Raw genomic sequence first — 13,651 nt, forward strand, 5'->3', positions numbered from 1 at the left:
GAGTGGGGTGGTGGGGCCAGCCGTGCAGAGGAGGGGCGTCCACACACCCCTGAGAGTAGAGACACCCCCCTCCCCACCAGGGTCTCTTCCTCCGTCCCATGTGGCCCTCTGGACGAGCTGGGCTTCACTGCTCCCCCACTTGTCTCCCACCATCTGCCCCCTTTCTCTACCCGACAGGTTGGCAGCCCGAGGGCAGCTGGGCTGGGGTTGGGGGCCCTGGCTGGGAGAAGTCACCCCTCCTTGTGCTCTAACGTGGCTGGGCTTGCCCTCCCCTCACCCCCTCTCCGGGCCTTCAGCACTGCCCCTCTCCCCAGCGGCCGGGGGCTGCTGGCATCATGGGTCTCTGCCCTTCCCCAGGTCAACTCTGTGAACTGCAACACCAGCTGGAAGATCAACCTGTTTATGCAGTTCCGAGACCACCTGGAGGAAGTGTTGAAAGGGGTAAGAACTGGGAGCTCCCCCCAGCACCCCACTGCCCTCTGCCTGCTGGCTGCCCAGCCCCGCCCCCACAGGTCCCCCTTCCTGCCTTCTCCCACCTACCACGTACCCAGCTCTGCTTCCTGTCTGACCCTCCCCTCCATGCGCCCCTGTCTCTGGCTCTGCACCCCACTCAAGCCTCCCTCCACAAGTACAGGGCCCCACCCACAGGCCCCAACTGGCTGGGGTCTCCATCCCCCCACCTTGAGGTGGGCCCAGATCCCTTGAACACCCCATCCCCTCCCAGATGCCTGCTCCGTGGATCCCGGCCAGGCCCCTACCCTTTGCCCTGTGCCCTTGTAGACAAGGGTGTGAGGTTGCTAGGTCAGGGCCTGTGGCCTGGTCCAGACCTGCTGGCATGGGCACTAGGACATAAAGGATTGGCAGGTGGGGAGGGGACGAGCCTGCCGAGGACAGGACTGCTGGGAAATACCGCAGTAAAGACTTTGGGAGGGACCAGAGCAGAGGGTGGCAGGAGGGCTGGAGAGAGCATTAGAGAAACCCCGAGACGCGGGAGAAGAGAGGAGAGGTCAGAGGTCACTCAAGCGGGGCTGCAGTGGATGGAACCAGCCTGTTGGGGAGCAGGCGGCACGTGGAGGGGCAGACTTGGGGTAGCGAAGAAGGTGGGGGTCCTCAGCTGGGGGACTCGGCAGGTTCACTTGACCATGATACCTGTTAGAGGGACAGGTGACAGGCCCCTGAGCAGCCACCTCAGGAGCACCCTGTGCGCTGCGCCCTCCCCTGCTCAGACACCTGCGGTGGCTCCATTTACCCTCCTCTCCCAGCCGGGCTACTCTCTCAGACTTTCCTGCCCCCTCGGGCTGCCTCAGCCCTTCGCCCCCCGCCTCCCTGCCACCTCCCAGTCTGTTTCCCATCCGCTCATGCTGTGTGCACATGCCTTTCCCTCTCTCCCTTAAGGCTGCATATCATCCACACATGCATCAAGGCCCAGCCCATGTGCCACCTCCCCCCAGAAGCCTCCCCCGATTACACATTACATTCCCAACTCTGTGCAGCACTCAGAAAATGAAGCATCACTGGCCAAACCCCGTGGTGCCGTCCGGAGTGGTTTCGGTGACTCTGTCGTGGCTCTGCGGTTAGACTCCAGGCACCTCAGGAATGAGATTTGAGTGTACACAGCCCCTTTTTCGCTCTCACCCAGCACTGCCTGGCTACAAAAGTCAGTAGGTTCTGCCATCGTCACCGGCCCAGCCTGTGTACATTCATTCGTTCCCTTGGTCACTCTCTCATGCCTTAGTGCACAGATGTCGACTGAGTCCTTTGTGTCCAGCAAGTGTAGGGAAGACAGAAGATGTTATTAGTGATGATGCTGGAAGTGCAGCCTACACTGAGGGCCTGCTGGGTGGCAGGCCCACTGCAGGAGGAAGGGAGGTGGAGAGATGAGGATGTGGGCACTGGAGCTGCGCCTGGATTCTTGTCCCGTTTGTCACTAGGTGCATGACCCTTGGCAGGACACTTACCTTCTCTGTGCCTGAGTTTCTCCACCTGTCAAATGGGGATAATGGTGTCTGTCCCCAGAGGGTTAGTGCGAGGGTTAAGGAGAAAATTCATGTAAGGTGCTCGCACTGTGGCTGGCATGTGAGACGTGTCCAGTGTTAACTTCATTATACAAATTATGATCCTCACAATTTCTGCCAGGAGGTGCTAGTATTTTACAGGGGAGGAAACTGAGGCTCAGAGATGTTAAGGGACTGGCCCACGGTCACACAGCTTGTAAGAGCAGAGCCAGCATTGAAAGTTGATCTGTGTCCAAAGCTATGGAGATCAACAGGCCACAGTCCCGGCACTCCAGCTGCTCCAGGCCGGTAGGGAGCCAAAGAAATGGGTGTGGTCTCCTGGTACTCAGACAGCAAGGGCCTAGGAGAGGTGCAGCCATGGGCCTGGGGAGACCCCAGGAGGAGCGAGCTCTCCTGCCTGCCTGGAGGGGTGACTTCGATTGGCCTTTAGAGGTCAGGTGGGGTTTCTAGAGGTACAGATCAGGGAGGGAGGTGATCAAGGGCAGGTTCAAACAGGAGAAGGCCAGAGAAAGCTCTGGGTAAGAGCACGTCCCATGCCAGCTGTCCGTCCCGAGGTTGTGGCCTTGGGTCTGGGCTGAGGGCTGTGGGTGGTGTGCCCGGTCCTGGCCTCCCTCAGGTGGGGCTCAGTGCGCATCTCACCCTCTGCTTGCCGGCTCTGGAAGAAGCAAGAGGGGCCCAGCCGGCTGTGCCTGCGTCTCAGGCGGGTGAGGTTGGTCCTTGTCCATCCTGAGCACCCACCCGCTGCCTGCAGGGAGACGTGGTGCGGCTGTTCCACGCAGAGCAGGAGAAGTTCCTGACATGTGACGAGTACAAGGGCAAGCTGCAGGTGTTCCTGCGTACCACGCTGCGCCAGTCCGCCACCTCGGCCACCAGCTCCAACGCCCTCTGGGAGGTGGAGGTTAGAGCCCTGCTTCCGCTGCCGAGGACTCGGCCCTTCTCTCTGGCCCTGGGCTCCACCCCTCCCTCTTCCCCGTCATCCCGCAGGGTGGGAGGTCAACCCTGTCTCTCCTCTGAGCCCCTCCACAGTCAAGGGGCCAGGGAGGGTTCAGGCGCTACCCACCCAGAGCTCTCCAGGCCTCCTAGTGCCCTCCCTCCAGGTCTCCCCAGGGTCGGAGCTCCCCCTCCTGGTCAGTCTCTTCTTCCTGCCTCACCCCTGCACCCCCCAGGTGGTGCACCACGACCCCTGCCGTGGAGGAGCTGGCCACTGGAACGGCCTGTACCGCTTCAAGCATCTGGCCACCGGCAACTACCTGGCTGCCGAGGTGAGCGGGAGGCACGGGCATCCTGGGAGCTCAGGCTGCGCGTGCGTGTGCATGTGCACGAGCATGTGGGCCTGGTGCACGTCTGCACACATAGACACGTGTGTGTCTCATGCATTTATTTAACAAATAGTATCCAATAAGTACATGACTGTCAATGAGCCTAATCAATGTTACTGCGCCCCCACCCTGTGCCAGGAGCAATTCTAGGCACTGGGGGTGCAGCAGTGAGCAAAATTCCCAGCCCTTGTGGGACTTACATTTGACCTCCATGTCTGTCCATGCTGCACAGGCTTGTGTGTATTGGGGTATTTGTGTGTGTGTGTGTGTGTTCATCTGTGGGCCTAGGGAGGGGGCCATGAAGGGTAGGGCTGGGGGCTCTCATGGGGTTTTGGGGCTGGGGTGGGCACCTTGGGAGGGTGGGGGCTGCCTGACCTGACCCTGGGCCACGTGTGGACCTTGTTTTGTGGTGGGGCTCATGTGGGCACAGCTTGGTGTCCAGTAGCTCCCCCATCTTGTATTTCTGTCCAGGAGAACCCCAGCTACAAGGGTGACGTGTCTGATCCCAAGGCAGCAGGAACGGTGAGGCCCGAAGCAGGGCTCTGGGGCCGGGAGAGGGGTGACTGTGAGCGACTCTGGGTGTGGGCGGGGCAGGGGGCCCCCGAAACCCTGGGAGGTGGGCTGGAGGGAGACGGCCTCTCAGGTGGGATCCCCGGTGGTTTCAGGGCCTCTGAGGGGAGGGAGGGGCTCCTGCCTGAATTGGGGTCCTCACCCCAGGGTGCCCAGAGCCGCACAGGTCGCCGGAACGCTGGGGAGAAGATCAAGTACCGCCTGGTGGCTGTGCCCCACGGCAACGACATCGCCTCCCTCTTTGAACTGGACCCAACCACGCTGCAGAAAACTGACTCCTTCGTGCCCCGGTGGGTGTGCGCTGCGTGCCTTGGGGCTGGCTGGGGGTGCCCAGGCTGGGCCATCCTGTCCTTGGACTCCCCGCATCCCCAACTCCTCTGTCCTCCTGAGGTCCTTTGGCCTCGGGATCTGCACGACCCGTCCCTCTGGGGCTCCAGCTCTGAGACCTGGAGGGAGCTGACCACCATGGGACGCCCGCCATGGGCCAGGCCCTGGGTTCTGTGCGCGGGGTGCTGCCTTGTGCTGGTTGCTCTGTCAGAGGCCTTCTTGCCAGTGTTCTTTAGCAGCCGCTCGTCCCAGCCGGTCTGGGTGTCCCGGCACAGGCTGCATGACAGTTTGTCCAGGGTACACTGGGCAGGGGAGCTGGGCCCTGACTTTTAAAGCCCCCCAGCCCTGAGATTCTAGGACGAAACATCAAGAAACTTCTGAGTGTCACTCAGGCTTTAGCATTTACTAGGGTGTGACCTCGGGCAGCTTACTTTGCCCTGACTTCCCCCCACCTGTAACATGGGAATAGCAAGTCTGCCCATCAACAGGGCTGATGGGAGAATTAATTGAGTCACTGTAGGTCCGTGACCCCTTACCTGAAATTCTTGGGCCTGATGCATTTGGAGATTCATAGTCTTTTTCATTTCGGAAAGGTAATTCTATTTCATAATCACAGACATGAGTATTTCTGCTGTGAAATGGATGCACGTTGACACTAAATGGGATAAATAGTGTAAATAGCCTCATTTGTCCAAATGAATTTTGGTCCCACGTTTATGAGCAAGCCTTGGCTTAGGAAGCGCTCTGGGTCTGGGGAGTGGGGAAGGCCTGTGGGCCCTGGAAGGGTAGCTGTTAGCACACGGCTGGTGAGTTTCTCTGGCTCAGGCTCCTCACCTGGAGCGGACAGTGCCCCTGCCCCGTGGCTGCTGGTGAGGAGTCAGGTGGAAGGTGAAGCTGTTGGGGGTACGGTGGGTGGACAGCAGGGATGCGCTCCGGGGCGCCGTCTGCAGCCCTGCCCCCACCCTACCTGCAGGAACTCGTACGTCCGGCTGCGGCACCTCTGCACCAACACGTGGATCCAGAGCACCAACGTGCCCATTGACGTGGAGGAGGAGCGGCCCATCCGGCTCATGGTGCGGGCCGCCGGGGCGGGGGCCAGGGCTGGGGCCAGGCTTGTTCCTGGGTGGCCTGCTGACCTCTGTCCTTGCAGCTGGGCACCTGCCCCACCAAGGAGGACAAGGAGGCCTTTGCCATTGTGTCGGTGCCCGTGTCCGAGATCCGAGACCTGGACTTTGCCAACGATGCCAGCTCCATGCTGGCCAGCGCCGTGGAGAAACTTAACGAGGGCTTCATCAGCCAGAACGACCGCAGGTGGGCCGGGGGCAGGGTTACTGAGGTGTCCCGAGAGGCCTTGTCCTCCAGGGGTCTGTAGTTCATGAACAAAGGAGCCACAAAGCCGAGCCGGGCAGGCTGGCTGGGGCGGGAGAGACAGGTGGGGACTGGCCCCTGCCTCACTGCTCACATACTCCCAGAATGAACGGTGTGACGGAGCCATCATTACCCCTGTGTTACTGATGATGGGACTCAGGCTCAGAGAAGTTAAGAGACTTGTCCAGGGTCACACAGCCAGTAAGTGGCAGAGTCAGGATGGAAACACAGAGCCCTTCACACCAAAAATCGCCCCCCCTCCTTGTGCCCTATTCCTTTCCAGATTGGAGTACCCTGAGATTCTTTGTCTTGGGGGCACTTCGGAATGCAGGGTGGGTGGGGGAAGGGGTGTGTTTTGAGAGCAGATCGGGGTGAAGCTGGGAGAGAAGCTGCAGGTGGATGATGGGCTCTGTGCTTTGGACAGCAGGGCCTGAGAGCCATGTTTGGGGAAGGGCTGGTGTCCCACGGCGGGGGCACGTGATGGGGGAGTCCTGGGGGGGTTTCCAGGGTCGGTGCCTCACACTCATCATCCCCGTGTCCCTTTGTGAAGGTTTGTCATCCAGCTGCTGGAGGACCTGGTGTTCTTCGTCAGCGACGTCCCCAATAATGGGCAGAACGTGCTGGACATCACGGTCACCAAGCCCAACCGGGAGCGGCAGAAGCTGATGAGGGAACAGAACATCCTCAAACAGGTGCGTGTGCACGGGTGTGGGGGTGCGGCCGGCGGCATCTGGACCTGCAGCGGCAGGCCTGTGGGAGGGGGAACAGCATGCCTTTTTCACGAGTTCGCCCGCCCGTCTCGGGTTGAGCTGCAGTCTCCCTGCCCTTTCTCATCGCTCCCTTTCAAAAAACCAATATTTATTGAGCACTTACTGTGTGCCAGGCTGTGCTCTCAGTGCCCTCCATGTATTAACTCATCCGATCCCCTCACCCCGTGAGGAAACTGAGGTACACAGAGGTTGGCGCAGCCGGACCGAGAGCACACAGCCAGGAAGCAGCAGGGCTGGGATTTGAACTTAGGATGTGGCGTCCAGAAGTGTGCTCTTTGAAACTTTTTTTTTCCTAAGTTTTTATTATGAAAATGTTCGAATACTTGGAAAGTCTTGAAAGAATAGTGCTGTGAACACTGTGCGTCCCACGCCTGAGTTCAGTTGTTACCATGTGGCCAGTTTGGCTTCATGGACCCACATCTACACACGCATCCTTCCATCCGCGCATCTCACACAGGGTGCGCCTCGCCCTCAAGTGCTCAGTGTGCACCTCCCGAGAATAAGGGCGCTGCCCCATATGACCTCGGCACCTTCATCACACCTCAGAAAATGAGCAGTTACACCCAATCCGTATGACGTTTCTCAACATGTCTTTTTGAAGCTTGTTTTTAGGTTTTCTCCTTCCATTCGATTCTCTTTGGCCTGTTCTAGAACAGTTTTTCACCCCCATCCCACCCCCCGCCTTTCTGAGTTTTGTAATTACATTTTTTGTGATGCGACTGGCCTGGGTCTCGTCTCTTAAGCTCTGGCCACGCCGGCCTGGCCTGCCTTTTCCCTTAGCCTCAGCCCCCTGAGCATTGGTGACCCTCTGCTCTTCCCCCAGAGGCTGAGCCGGGCCCAGGATCTGAGCTGGGATTAGAGTTCATGTCGGGGAGTGAGGGCTGAGGCCGGCCTCGGGATCCCGGCCAGGAGTAGGGCATGAGGGCTGGACCTGGGGCCGATGGGGTGGGCTGGGGTAGCAGTCCAGCTTAGAATCAGCCGGGGGTTAATGTCGGGGTGGCTTTGGGACAGGGCCAGTTGGGGCTTAGGGTTCCTGGGATAATTAGGGGTGTGGGAAGGTGTGGGGGACCCCTCCTCATCCTCCCTTTTCCCCCAGATCTTTGGCATTCTCAAGGCCCCATTCCGCGACAAGGGGGGTGAGGGCCCCCTGGTGCGTCTGGAAGAGCTGTCGGACCAGAAGAATGCCCCCTACCAGCACATGTTCCGCCTCTGCTACCGCGTGCTGCGCCATTCCCAGGAGGACTACCGCAAGAACCAGGTAGGTGCGCTGCCGCCTGTTCCCTGTGACTGCCTGCGCCCTCTGCCCGGGCCGCCCACCTGCTCGCTGCCTGCCTCCCTCGCTCGCTTGCTCATGCTTTCATTTACTCAGGGAATATTTACTGTGTGCAGGCACGGTGTTAGGCCCTGGGGCTAGTAGGGAGGCACACAGTAGGCCAGCTTCAGGGCGTACCACCTGGCTCCCTGCTCAGAAGGGCCGCGCACTGGGTTTAATGCTCTGCTTTTGCCATCTTGAAATCTTAACTATTGACCAAGGCTCCCACTATTTCATTTTGCACTGGGCCCCACAAATTATGTAGCCGGTCCTGCCACACAGACAAGGTCCCCGCCTTGTGGAGGTTTTGCTCTGGTAGGGAGACAGACCGCAAGCTGAACCACCGTATCGTATAAACCCGTTCTTCCACCCAGTGCTGGGTCGGGGGCCCCTGCCAGTGTCAGGGCCCCGTCTTGGGGCCTGGGGGCAGTGTCCAGAGCGGAGCTGGGCCCCCGTGACCCCCAGCCCGTGTGCCCCCAGGAGCACATCGCCAAGCAGTTTGGGATGATGCAGTCCCAGATCGGCTACGACATCCTGGCCGAGGACACCATCACCGCCCTGCTGCATAACAACCGCAAGCTCCTGGAGAAGCACATCACTAAGACCGAGGTGGAGACCTTCGTCAGCCTCGTGCGCAAGAACCGAGAGCCCAGGTGGGCCCACCCGCCTCCCCTCCCGCGCCCCTCCCTCCTCCTTCCCACCCCTGCGCAGGGGAGAAAGTCAGCCGGTGTTGGTTGTTAAAATTCGGAAATACTTCTGCCTCTGTTGGTGAACTGCCGCCTCTCTGAGGCCCTGGCCTCCCCAGCCCCTCCCAGGGCCCCCTCCCACATTGGGCCCAATGTAGCAACAGGAGGGTTGACTCCTGGCCCGGCAGGAGGCTCCAGACCCTTCTCTGGTGACAAAGTCAGTGCCTGTATTGAACCAGTTGTTAAGTATTTTGAATATCACTCTTGTCCTTGTGCCTGACCCCCTGCGTCCCTGTCTACCTCCTCCCTGCCCCAGGTGTCCATGGGTTGTCCCTCCCTGGGCAGCTGGGAGTCCGTCACACCTGTCTCCAAGCTTTGGAGAGGGAGTAGGGGCAGTAACTGGTCCAGGGAGCCCGCCGGGGAAGGAGGAGGGTGGGCTTCATCCCCACCGGGCCAGCCTCTGAGCCCCCTCCCCCACTGCTGTCACCATCCCAGATTCCTGGACTACCTCTCCGACCTGTGTGTGTCCAACCACATCGCCATCCCCGTCACTCAGGAGCTCATCTGCAAGTGTGTGCTGGACCCCAAGAACAGCGACATCCTCATCCAGACCGAGTGAGCCGGCTGCCCCGTCTCCCACCCACAGCCAGGGCTCCACCCTGGCCGGCTTGCCGGCCTCCTTAGAGCTTGGGCCCCGTCTGAGTTCGGGGTAGAACTGGCACCACGCTCTCTGCAGATATGTGCCCAGTGCCTGCCATGTGCCCAGCTCTGTGTGGCACTGTGTGGGGGAGAGGGGAGCACAGAGGAGAGAGAGTGAGCCACGGCCCCTGCCCTGAGAGGCTCATGGTCTGTTTGGGGTCCCAAGCTGGGAGGCAGCATGGGAGCCTGAGCTGGCACTCAGCCCAGCTCAGGGAGGGCTCTGGGAATGGGAGGAGTCCTGCCCCGGCCCCCCACTCCCTGTGATGGGTGGCGTTGGTCTGCAGGCTCCGGCCGGTGAAGGAGATGGCCCAGTCGCACGAGTACCTGAGCATCGAGTACTCAGAGGAGGAGGTGTGGCTCACTTGGACCGACAGGAACAACGAGCACCATGAGAAGAGCGTGAGGCAGCTGGCCCAGGAGGCGCGGGCTGGCAATGCCCACGATGAGAACGTGCTCAGCTACTACAGGTGCCCCAGCCCCCGCTCCGTCCCCTCCTCAGAGCTTCCCGTGCCCTTGGCCTTCTCAGAGGCCTCGGCCAGTCCTGCCATGGCCGAGCTCCAACAGCTTCAGATGGGGCTCCTGCCTCCACTCGCCTGCCACGTGGCCTCCACCAGGGAGACCAAGGGAAGGCCGCCAGTGGAGCCCAAGGAGCACAGGGTGGCCCTGAGGCCGGGTTCAGCACAGTGCCCAGGCCTGAAGGAAACCCAAACCTGGCTCCAGACATATATTTTAAAAGCAAGAATACTAGCTAACAGTTATCAGATGCTCCTATATGCCAGGCCCTGTTCAAAGCACTTCACCTGATCACTCATTTAAGCCCCACAACAACCCCGGGAGGTAGGGACTGTCATTACCCTGATTGTAAAGTGGGGGAGACAAGCACCGAGAGGTTCAGGAACTTGCCTGAGGTTACCCAGCCGTAACTGGTGAGCCACGGTTCAAACCCAGGCCTCCTGGCTCTGGAGCCCGTGGTCGGTAATGCGGGGCTCTGAGGAGGAAGCAGAGGGCACGACATCACCCAGGCCCCACAAAGCTTCCTCCCGTCCTCCTTTCTGTCACTCCTCCATCGTGGTCTCGCCCCTTCCACCAGCAGCTCACTTCCCCTCTCTCTCCCGGCCTTGCCCGCACCGTTCCTGCCTGGGGCTGGTTCCTTCACTGCCCTCTTCTCCCCGCCTCTCCCGGCCTTTCTCTGTGCTGTCCCTCTTCCCAAGAAGACCTGTGCTGGCTGAGCCGGAAAGCGTTTTCCTCTGTAGCCAGGAGGGGGAGATTTACAAATACTCCTAATTCCTCTCTTCCTCGGAACTGGGTCCTTTCTGTCATAGTGGCTGGTGCATGGTTTAACCTGAGTCCCTTTGCCACTTTCTCGAGTCCTCAAAAGCCCAGGCCCAAGAGCTAGCAGCCCTTGCCAGCCCCCACCTGCCGTGTCCTCACCTTCTCCCTGTCCACAGGTACCAGCTGAAGCTCTTTGCCCGCATGTGCCTGGACCGGCAGTACCTGGCCATCGACGAGATCTCCCAGCAGCTGGGCGTTGACCTGATCTTCCTGTGCATGGCCGACGAGATGCTGCCCTTTGACCTGCGTGCCTCCTTCTGCCACCTGATGCTGCATGTGCATGTGGACCGCGACCCCCAGGAGCTGGTCACGCCCGTCAAGTTTGCCCGTCTCTGGACTGAGATCCCCACAGCCATCACCATCAAGGAGTGAGATGGGTGGGGGCAGGGGGGCCAGGCAAGGCTGGGGTGGGATGGTCTCAGGGACCCTAACCCTCACCACCTCCACCCCCAGCTACGATTCCAACCTCAACGCCTCCCGAGACGACAAGAAGAACAAGTTCGCCAGCACCATGGAGTTTGTGGAGGACTACCTCAACAACGTGGTCAGCGAGGCCGTGCCCTTCGCCAACGAGGAGAAGAACAAGCTCACCTTCGAGGTGGGCTGGGGCTCAGCCGGGATCTGGCTTGTCCGCTCCCTGGGCCTCTGTCGCCTGCAGGGGTGGGCTGTGGGGTCCACCACCTCCCTTCCCTCAGTGCCCTCAGCCAGTGCAGGGGGACTGCATAGACCGCTGGGACTCTGGTGCTGGGGGAGCGCTGCCTGCCCTAGTCCACTCATCCCATCAGCCTGGGGCTGTCACAGGCTCCTGGCGGGACCCCCCCACCCCCACCTTCCTGCATTTCTGCCCTGTCCCCCTCATGGTGGCCTCCTTTGCAAGCCTGTCTTTCTCAGTAACCTCCTGGGTGGGGCCGGCCTTGTCTGAGACCCGTGGTTCCATGTCCACGCAGGCCACCCTCCCAGAGGTCACGCCTCTCCCCGGCTTAGCCCAGGTTCCCGTCTTGGCCCCGCCCATCACGCTTTGGCCCCGCCCACGCTCACCTCGGCCCCGCCCCTCCGCAGGTGGTCAGCCTGGCGCACAATCTCATCTACTTCGGCTTCTACAGCTTCAGCGAGCTGCTGCGGCTCACGCGCACGCTGCTCGGCATCATCGACTGCGTGCAGGGCCCCCCGGCCATGCTGCAGGCCTACGAGGACCCCGGCGGTGAGGCCCGGCCTGGCCCCTCCGCTACCCGCCCCAGGGGGCGCCTCAGTCCCCTCCCAGCCCTGGAAGCCCTCTCTGGTCAACCCCCCTGTGCAGCCTGCCTCCTGGCTCTGCTGCAAAGGGGCGTGTTTGTGCTCGATCCCCTCCAACCTCGGCTGGCAGAGCCGGGCCCCCTGCCCAGGTGCTGTGGAGACCCCGGGTCTGGGCGAGCTACCTTCCAACACAGCTTGATCTTGAGGGACATGGTGGGGGAGGAGGGGAGACACAGGCCCTGCCTGGGGAGCTCCCAGTCAGATGGGGGACACAGCCCAGCTACTGGGGAGTGTGAGGAGGAAGAGGGCAGTCTGAGGGGTGAGCCACAGTTCTTGCCCTCGGGGACAGCTCCAGGTCGCATAAGGTCATCTAAACAAAAAGTGCATAGAGACTGACACCTGGATTTTGGTGCTCCCCACACTGTCCCCTCAGTCCCCATGCTCTGTAGCAGCTCCCATGATTTTCCACCTGAGAATCCTCACTGATCTCCCCACACAGTTTGCCTTTGCCCTGGTTCTCTGTTTTTCCCCCAGATTTGGCTTAAAGCTCACCTCCCCCAGGAAGCCTTCCTGGGTTAGCCTTGTCCCTTCCTTAGCATGGCTTTGCCCTGAAGCTGGCGGAGACAGAGTCAGACTGGGGGCCCCTGCTGTGTACCCTCTGTGACCCACTCCTGTTCTCCACTCTGCAGGCAAGAACGTGCGGCGGTCCATCCAGGGCGTGGGCCACATGATGTCCACCATGGTGCTGAGCCGCAAGCAGTCTGTCTTTGGTGCCCCCACCCTGTCTGCTGGGGCCGGTGCCGCTGAGCCCCTGGACAGAAGCAAGTTTGAGGAGAATGAAGACATCGTGGTGATGGAGACCAAGCTGAAGATCCTGGAAATCCTGCAGGTGGCTAGGCCAGCACCGTGGTGGGAGGTGTCAGGAATAGGAAAGGAGAGTGGAGGCAGGGACGGGGAGGTTGGGCCGGGTGAACCCCCCTCAGATCACAGTATCTAGTCCTGGAAGGCTCCACGGTGATCGGCTGTCTAGCCCCATGGTTCTCTAAGTGTGGTCCTTGGACCAGCAGCATCAGCCTCACCTGGGAACTTAGAAATGCACGTTCTCGGGCCCCACCCAAGTCCTACAGATCAGAGACACTGGAGGCCGGGCGCGCAGTCTGTGCTGTGACAACCCCTCCCGGTGATGTGGCATGCACTAAAGTCCAGCTCTGACCTCCCATTGTACGAATGAGGAAAGTAAAAGCAGGGAGGGGACATGGCCGCGGTCACACAGAGATTTTGAAGCAGAGCCCGTTTCCCGGCAGGGCAGACCCAGTCATCCCTATTCTGATCTCGTCTGAGACTCCCCAGAACACTTGGGGAAGGGGCTGGTAGCATCCTGAGGAGGGATGGGGACCCTTGCTTTTGCCTCGCTGCCGCCAGAGGACGGGAGGGGTAATGCAGTGACCTCCTTGGGGACCCAGGCTGGGCAGGGCCTGTTCAGGAGAGTCAGAGGAGGGGGCTTCTGACTCATTCTGGGGCCTTCCAGATCTGAGTCCTGGCTGTGTCCAGAGGCTCTGCGCCCCATGAGGACAGAGGCCAGTGGGAGTGTCTGCAGATGCAGTGTCCTCACCCCAGACCCCACAGGGGCCTCTCCTGCTCCCTCACAGTCTTGGGTTCCCTGCCCCCCCCCCCACCAGGAGCCCCAGGGTACAATGGGGAGAACAGGAAAGGAAGATAAGGGTTGGCCTTTGGATGTAGGGAGCTTCATTCCCTTTCCTGTCAGCGTCCAGCCTGGGAAAGAGGGACTGAGTGGGCCGGGAGGGGAGTCTCTGCCTCATTCTGAGAGGAGGTGCTATCCCCTATCACTGGGGTGGGAGCTGGGGAGAGGGCACCCTGGAACCTCCCTGGGGAGAGCGGTCTTGATTTTTATGGTTGGGATGTCCGGGGGCATCGCTGAACATGTGTTCTGAAACCCCCGAGTGCTAGAGCTCGTTCAGGGTACCCCTCTCCCCTCCTGGAGCAGGATAGGCCTCCCGAC

At 60.7% G+C, this 13,651-nt stretch overlaps 1 protein-coding gene across 7 annotated transcripts in view; it reads left to right on the forward strand.

Moving 5' to 3' along the window:
• ITPR3 (inositol 1,4,5-trisphosphate receptor type 3) overlaps positions 1-13,651 on the forward strand; it is a 66,446-nt gene that overhangs the window by 29,607 nt on the left and 23,188 nt on the right. For all 7 annotated transcript variants that reach the window (XM_070584429.1, XM_070584427.1, XM_070584428.1 and 4 more), the window contains 16 exons: positions 358-441; positions 2,767-2,913; positions 3,182-3,277; positions 3,806-3,856; positions 4,052-4,194; positions 5,205-5,304; positions 5,382-5,542; positions 6,150-6,291; positions 7,466-7,627; positions 8,162-8,334; positions 8,863-8,982; positions 9,351-9,533; positions 10,515-10,766; positions 10,852-10,996; positions 11,458-11,599; positions 12,321-12,520. In XM_070584429.1, coding sequence (XP_070440530.1) covers positions 358-441; positions 2,767-2,913; positions 3,182-3,277; positions 3,806-3,856; positions 4,052-4,194; positions 5,205-5,304; positions 5,382-5,542; positions 6,150-6,291; positions 7,466-7,627; positions 8,162-8,334; positions 8,863-8,982; positions 9,351-9,533; positions 10,515-10,766; positions 10,852-10,996; positions 11,458-11,599; positions 12,321-12,520 — 2,301 coding nt within the window. The remainder of the gene's footprint in view (positions 1-357; positions 442-2,766; positions 2,914-3,181; positions 3,278-3,805; positions 3,857-4,051; positions 4,195-5,204; positions 5,305-5,381; positions 5,543-6,149; positions 6,292-7,465; positions 7,628-8,161; positions 8,335-8,862; positions 8,983-9,350; positions 9,534-10,514; positions 10,767-10,851; positions 10,997-11,457; positions 11,600-12,320; positions 12,521-13,651) is intronic.

This window comes from Equus przewalskii, chromosome 19 (assembly GCF_037783145.1).
Source record: "Equus przewalskii isolate Varuska chromosome 19, EquPr2, whole genome shotgun sequence".
Taxonomy (NCBI): Eukaryota; Metazoa; Chordata; class Mammalia; order Perissodactyla; family Equidae; genus Equus; species Equus przewalskii.